The 8183-nt window shown below is 40.2% G+C and overlaps 1 protein-coding gene across 3 annotated transcripts in view; it reads left to right on the forward strand.

Moving 5' to 3' along the window:
• JADE1 (jade family PHD finger 1) overlaps window positions 1-2568 on the forward strand; it is a 353837-nt gene extending 351269 nt beyond the window's left edge. For all 3 annotated transcript variants that reach the window (XM_082270299.1, XM_082270301.1, XM_082270300.1), the window contains one exon: window positions 1024-2568. In XM_082270299.1, the coding sequence (XP_082126425.1) occupies window positions 1024-1910 (887 nt within the window). In that variant the 3' untranslated portion in view covers window positions 1911-2568. The remainder of the gene's footprint in view (window positions 1-1023) is intronic.
• Window positions 2569-8183: the final 5615 nt, after the last annotated feature.

Consider the following 8183-nt stretch of genomic DNA (forward strand, 5'->3'; position numbering starts at 1 on the left):
CCAACTGCTCCTAAACGGCCATTTCCAGCGTCCCGTGTACATGGAGCCTTAAACTCTTAAAAGTATTTTTTGCTAGAAAATTACTTAGAACCCCCAAACATTATATATATATATATATATATATTTTTAGCAGAGACTCTAGAGAATAAAATGGCGATCACTGCAATCTTTTATGTCACACGGTATTTGTGCAGAAGTCTTTCAAACGCAGTTTTTTGGGGAAAAAATACAAGTTAGCCCAATTTGTTTTTTTATATAATGTAAAAGATGATGTTGCGCCGAGAATCGTGATCTTTATTCTAAGCAAAAAAATGGTGATTCTCATTTTAGCCAGAATCGTGCAGCTCTACTATGGACTGTTTATTATAATTCATCAACTGTTTTTGTGCACATGAACTTTAGTTACTATTGATTCATTTTTTCAGATATTGCCATTTATCACATTACGGAGCACAGTATCTATTTATATATATTTATTTAATTAGCACTACATTTTAATATCCACAGCAAGTTTTTTTATATATTGTGTTTTTATATTGTCATCTTTATTTTACTCTTGTGGTTGATATACTTTAGCAAGCACTATAGGTAATCACCTATCTCTGATTACTATATTTCATCGTCAGCACTAGCACTTTACTATAGCAGCTGCAATTTATTTATTCACTTTACCTATTTATTATATATTTTTACCACATTATCACTAGGTCCTCAAACACCTTTACAGGTCCCCTCACTTGGCACGTGTAATATACTTTGTATATTTTTTTCTAATGATAATAAAGAGCATTCAAATCAAGGGATCAGTGTAACATGCAGCTGCAATTTTCAGAAGGTATTCAGCACTGGCAGCCCCATGTTGCTCTCTATATATACACGTTTCCTTTTTACTTCCCCTTTTCAAATAAAAACTAACATTTTTATAAAAATTGCTACTTCACTTTTGGCAGCAGACTTGTTTTCCTGAAATAAGAAATGTAACTCTTACCTGGCTCTGCTGTTTATTATATCCTTTTTTACTAGGTGCCATTTCTGACAGCATTCTACTCTTCAACACCCACCCATCTAACCCAGATGCCCCAAAAATTGAAGATTTAAAGTGGCACTCTGCTTTCTTCAGGAAACAATTGAGTGCCTCCCTGGAGCGCACCATGAAAATATCTCACAAAAAAAGCAGGGACAAAGACAGGTCATCAAGCACCTTGAAACCACTGCACTCACGTTCCAGCTGCTCTGACAAAAGGAAGGAAATGTCATCTGCTGATTTTACTTATTCTGTGGAAAAGGCTATTGCCAAAGTTGCACCTGTACAACAGAAAAATGAGACCAGTATGCCAGATCATAGAAAGCGGCGGGACAGCCGCTCCCAGTGTGACCTTGTAAGAGCAGAGCTCAAGGAGAAGCCTCACAAGCAGCACCATAAAGTTATCAGGCCTGGAGAGCTGTCTGATAGGCAGGGTGAAGGCAAGAAGTCCACAAGCCAATGTAGTGGGAAGACCACCACTTTATTCTCAAAGAAGAGCCCAGCTGGGAACAGTTTGGCGAAATACAGTGGTTCATTAATCAAAATCCACTGTAAACCGTCTTCTTCCATTAAAGTGCCTACAAGCCCAGTGAAAAACTGGGGGGGATTCCGGATTCCAAAGAAAGGAGATAGACAGCTACAAAAAACGGAAACCTGTCAGCCTAACAGCAGCTGTCAGTACTTGGGTCTAGTTTCATCAAATGATAGGACAAAAGAGGAGCTTAAACTAGTCAGTGACAATGATGGGTACATCCCTGATGCAGAGATGAGCGACTCTGAAACAGAATCAACAGACAAGTGTTCCCTACAAAGGCTGTCGTCAAGCAGTAGTATGAATCGTGGGTACGAGACAGACATTATTAGGAGAAGTATCCTAGCTTCTTGATTGACTCTATCAAGTCCTCGGAGCTATAACTAGGGGAGAGACTAGAAAAAAAAAAGAAAAAAAAGTGTTTAACTTTTTGTGTATGAAGGAAAATGAGACCTGCTATGCAGCAATGGATGGACGGGTCAACAGCCAGCTCTTCCTTTACTTGCTCCAACTCGTTTACTTGCACTTGAAAATCCAAGACATTCTTCCTTCCCAGGCTATTCCTTTCCCTAATTTGCTTAAAATGCATTGTTCATGTATCTGTTTAGGTTGGACCCAGAGTCTGTCCGATATGCAGGTTTTCATGGCAAGGGTAGGCTGCACTGGAAGTGCTTTCATTATGTTTCCACTGAAAGCACAAAGAAGACATTTTGGACTACTACAAAAAATGTGGTTTTTGGGTACACCAACTTGCACTTCTGGCCCATTACATTTCCTTGCACTTGATTCATACTCCAGGCACGGTCTTACATTTTTTTTTTTTTTTTGCCTGTTAAGTTCTTATGTTAGCACAATGGCTATATTTCTTAGGTACTTGGAGCCAGTAATGAAATGTATGTAAAAGAAGCTCTTGATCACCGCCTGTTGGAAGTATGAAACAGTATGCACTTGACGTTATACTCTACATTTGGGGAACTGGAATAAAAGGGAGCACCTCCTTCCTTCTAATAAAGCTCTGTTCACACACATTTTTAAGCTCTTAATATTTCCACCTTTTCAGTTCCAATGTGTTAGTGTCTCAAACTTGTGTGGTAAGAAACATTTTTGTTTTTTTGGGCAAAGGGTATACTACCACTTTGGGTTATTTTAGTCAATGTATGCCCTGTCTGTCAGTCAAAATGCATACCAAATGACATGATTGTAAAATATACCTTCCAATTTACAGGAATTTAGCAAATGTTCCTATACATCAATGCTGCAATACTTAAAACAAGTATTTGTAGCTCTGATTTTAGATGTAGGGCAGATTTTATGGTTAACAATTGCGCTTTGACCAGGCATTGTTAGTCCTGTTTATCCACTCTGGTTTTTGATCTGCCATGGTGTATCATTTTATTCTGTGTCAGTGCGATGATCCTACTTTTGCATAGACTTTCTAGCCTCTGGATGTGTCCAGGATCAGTGGAAGACTGTCTGGACATGAAAGCTATGTATCTAGTGGAGCTTATAAGGCTTTTTTTTATTCATGGCAACCACTGGGCACCTTTTGTTTAATAACCCAAGTAATTTAAAGCCATATACATTTTACAACCAATATAAGTTCCTTATCAGGCATAGGCACAAATCACCTCCATATATGGATTTCTCTAAATCAATGTCTTGGCTTTTTTTATATTCGTACTACAGGGTGGTGTCTCCTATTAATCCTGGTTGAGATCATGTACAGTGGCATGGGTTCTCTTGCATACTGACATACAGACTTCGGGATTCTTTGTAGACATGATATGCATTCCTTTCCAGCTGGTATTTAAAGGTGCTGCTTTACTGAGCTAGTTTTTGTTATTGTAAGTTCACATTGACCAAAAAGCACACAATGTTGTCTTATATGGGTATAGTGGCTTATTGTGCTAAACCTAGCTTCCAGCCAGGCCTCCTTTTCAGTTCAAAGAATGTAGGCCAAAACTACATTAAAAAAGCCTAAAATTCTCTACAGCCTGTGATGTCTGATCTAAGTTATTGTAGAAAAGGACCAGCATCCTCTAGTGCCACGACAGAGAGCTCTGTCGTGTTCTTTTGAGCCACAAATGGTGCAGTGTGTACTCTCTCCTTTCTCCTATAATGATTTGAGCATGTGCAAGTTGAAAGAACAGGACAGTGCTCCCTCCCCCAGCACTAGGGGCCAAATGGTTCCAACGACTGCTCTGTCCCTACAGTAACTCAGGAGAGAGCCATCACAGGCAATAGAAGCTTTTAGGAAAGCTCCCTTTTAATGGCAAAAGCAAGGATCCAAAAAGCCACACATCAAAAGTAGACCTGTGTATGAGGTAAAGTAAATAGCAGCCCAGATTCCAGCCAGGTCATGCCCACCAATGTGTTTCGCTCCACCCCTTGCAGCTTAATCATGGGGAACCTTTAATAGCCAACATTATAAGAAGTAAAAGGGAGCCCTGGCTGACGGGATGGTTTGCACACTATGCTGATATATCTATATAGCATATTGTACTTTTTGGTAAATGTGAACCTACACTTTAGGAGACCAATATTAAATGCAGTTCATGAAAATACACTAGTGTTCCCTCCTGAAGGAAGGCTTTTACATTATTGGTGGATTCTTTTTTATAATGGAAGTGAAGTGGTCATGCTATCTTCTGAATTCAAGCAGATTGTTCATAAAGATTATTTCTTGCAACAGAATACGCTTCTCTTTCAGTTCAGAGAAATAAAGTATGCAATGAGAACTAATAAAGTAAAATAAGTGAGTTCTTAAAGATAGAGATCTTTAAAAAAAGCCAGGTTTGTATCGATCAGCTAATCTTGACCAACAAAGGTTTTTTTTTTTTTTTTTCTTTTTAACTGCCCATAGTTTGATGTGTGAACGTTATAAATTATGATGATTTTCAGTCCCTGGTTTAGCCATTCTGGTTCATGAAAGTAAATCTGTTTGTCTTGGTAAGACATTACAGGTACTATTTTATGTATACTGCTTGTAAACTCCAAAACCGCTTTATTAGTCCAAATGAGTCAGTTTGGGGTGCAGTATTGTGAGATGCTCTAGGCAAGCAGTCTCTCTATGTCTATGTAACCAACAATTTCTACTGGTCTTATCCATTCTTAGTTGTATCGATGCCTGTAGTTGTAGCAAAACTGAAATAGCTTGCTCATTTTTAGTATGTCTAAGCATGTTTTATACTGCAGTTTTTTGTTTTTTTTATGATTTTATTTTACTCATCTGGTTAACCCACAATCTTTAAAAGTTTTACATTTAGCAGGGCAGTTAAGTCTTTACTTTTTTATATATTTTGTTTTGTTTTATTGGAGATTATACAAACTAATTTTTGTTTGCACTCATCCTCCAGCCAAATGTTAATTTACACTACAGCAACAGAAAGTTGGCAGTTCCATTTCACGGGGGTACTCAAAGTGTTACTAAACCCAGGACCCTGCATTCACTATTGCTGGTCTCCCACAATACACAGAACATGGAAATGCAATCATTTTAGTAAATATAAAATGCTAAATAACTTTTCTCATCAGCAGTTAGAGCAGTCTTGTCTGGTTAAAGCTTGTAGGAGGAGTTTTCTCTCCTAATTGTCCTATGAGGCTGTAGGATCCCTGACCCTCTGGATAATTCGGATTGGCCCTGTGCTGATCAAATGCACCCTACTAAGAAAAAAAATCATTCCCTAGCAATACACATCAAACTGAGCATATGTGCAGCTTGCTCCAAGGCTCTGTTCTATTGGGAGATGGTTTGGGGACTGCGGGAGAAGGGGAGGATCGGGGAAGACAGGATCAAAGAGCCTTTTTACATAATGCAGAGGATTAACCTTTAAGGTTCCACAGTGAGTATAACAAATATGCTTTACTGCAGACTCATTTTACTGTTGTGGGTTTAGTAACACTTTAAATTAATATCACCCAATAATCTTGTGAATGGATCTTGCTGAATTAATACTTTTGAAGTGAGATAAACGTACAAAATTGGGTGACGCGTGACGTTTTGATAGTGATTACACCCAGGAGATGTAAAGGACACGTGTGCCATGACCCTAGAAGGTCTCTTTGTTCCACACGAGGGCTTAAAAAAAAAAAAGGAAAAAAAAACGATCTTTTGTACTGCACTTTTTTTAAATAGGCCTGATCTGATTAACAGTCCCCTGTAGTGCTCTTCATTTAGTTAAGTGGGATGTATATGTGTCATACAGCAACTAGTTTGGGAGTTTAGAGCTTTGTAAGTAGGGTTATTTCTTGAATACAGTTTTGCTTTATTTAACACTCAGAAATGTTTGTGGTGTAATGAAAAAAATATTCAAGTTTCATGAACTTGTTAGACAGGTGGCCCATTTTTACACTTTATTCCTTAAAGAAGGCCCCTTTGTTCCTATCACATTAAGGACTGGAGAGAAGTAAGTACATTGCTGAAGTACTGTTTACCTGCATGGTCTTAAACCCTCATTCCAGTGACTTGAAGTCTAGGTGTGATTAACTTCTAAGACCTGCAGCTATATAGGCTTATTTGAAGCTACTGCTTCACCCAGTATTTAATAAGAGTCCACAGTTTGTAAACAGACTGCCAATACTCTGCTAGTATACCTAATTTTGTTAGCAGGTTTTGCTGGACCTGCCAACCATAGTACAAATGCTAGCAAAGCACTTCGGAAATATACCTTCTCTCTATAGGATTCTTGGCACTTAGCCAGGTTCAATTTGGGTTCACTATTGGCTAGCACGATTGGTACTGAATCCCTATACCTGCACGTGGGTGTCTTCCATCCGACTAATCTGGTAAGTACTAGTCTGAATACAGTCTCTTAAACCTTCATTTAATGGAAAAGGCTGAGGCTTCTTTTACATTTGTTTATTTGCACTATTGTGAATATTTGAGTTTTAAAATATATGCCTTTATCTACTTCTCCTTTAATATTCACCTGCTTTATTTCTAAAAAGCTAATCTAAGTCCAAATGGCCTAATGGCCAAATATCACATGACACATACACAACACAGTAGGTTGGGCTGACTGTGCAGTGTTGTCTGCTCTATAAATACAGGCCTTTTACTAGATCTCCTCATTGGTGCCTCTCATAAATCAGATTAGGGGTCTTTGTTGTGTGTCCATTTCAAATTAGTGACAAAATGGCCAAAAATGATTTACAGCTGGTTGGTGCTCCAACAAATGTTTTCATTAGCACATTTTTATAAAATGAAAGTTAAATGACATGTACAGCATACTTGGTGTTTAACAGGTAATCCACACACCTTGTATGCACTAGTTTGTCTTTAGCGCAGATTTAATTAAATCAGAACAATTTAAAACCAAAAAAAAAAAACAGAATATTTTTTATTTCTCTTTCGTTCACTGACGGACACAGCACTTCATCTTCTTGACAGTAGGGTTATACTGCCCCGTACAGGAGTAGGAAACTAGGCTGAAAAAAAAACTTGAGCACGCCTATGGGACAGTCCCTGGGAGTATAATCCCACTTCCTGCTATAGGTCTTCAGTTTTTTCTGCCTAGTCAGGAGTAAGGACCTAGTTCCTTGCTGGGGTCTCTAGTCCTTTTTTTCTTTTTAAATGGAATTTTTTCCCTCCTTTTATGATTTGGTTCCTATGAGAATCTACAATAAAGTGCCAGACTGGGTGATGTACTGGATAATCTAGATCCTTAGAGTCCCCCCTAGTCCGGCCAGGAGCGCATGCAGACCGCAGTTCCGTGCTCGGTCAGCTGTGACATAGTCCTACTGGATGGGGGCTGGCCTGCGAGTTAAATGACTCGCAAAGGCGCATATGAATTTGCTTCGGCAGCAGCGTTTCCTCCTGGCCGACAGCACCCACATTACGATGGAGCAGTGCCTACTCTGTTCCTGGTGTGGTAGGTAGCTGTTCCCCCTCTATCCCTGGCGGGTTTTGGGGTGGATGTGGGCCCCCCCCTGGGATGGTCGGACACCCGGGCTCCCCTCCCTCCCAGTTCACGTCCCCCCCCCCTCCCCTTGTCTTGGTGGTCTATTGCAGCCTGTGCCCCCCATTCTTGTCTTCTTTTGCCACTGTAATTCCAGGTTGAAGAGTCCCCGGACTTCTCAGACCTGACTGCTAGGCAGTCGGAGGCCTTGACCTGCCATATGTTCACTGTGGCTGGGTCGGCACTTGGCCTGGTATTTACTATTGCCCTAGTGTCACAAGCTATAACTGATTGGGCTAAAATTGTACGCTGGGACCTGGAGAAGAAACTGCTCCCCTCTGCCTTTGTGGAGCTGGCGGATCAGTTGGTCCAAGGGCTACAGTTTGTGACGCTTTTTGGATGCCGCTCCCCTGCTTTCTAGACTTGTCTGTCTCAGCAGTGGTCCTGTGGCGCATTATCTTGCTGAAATGCTGGTCTGCGGACCAGGCTTCTAAAAAGGCCTTGTCCTATCTCCAATTTGTGGGGGTTCTCCTTTTTGGTCGGGCAAACCACAAATGGGTTCTGCCAGACCTGCGGACAAACATTCCTCTTCATGAAGCAGTGCCCTCATCCGTATCTGGTTTTGGTGGATGTCTTCACTGTTTTCTGGATCCGTGGACCTCCCTGATCCAGGGGGAGTGGGTTCACAAAGTTATTCGCTCTGTCTACAAGATCGAGTTTCGATCATATG

This window comes from Pelophylax lessonae, assembly GCF_965119305.1.
Source record: "Pelophylax lessonae genome assembly, chromosome: 1".
NCBI lineage: Eukaryota > Metazoa > Chordata > Amphibia > Anura > Ranidae > Pelophylax > Pelophylax lessonae.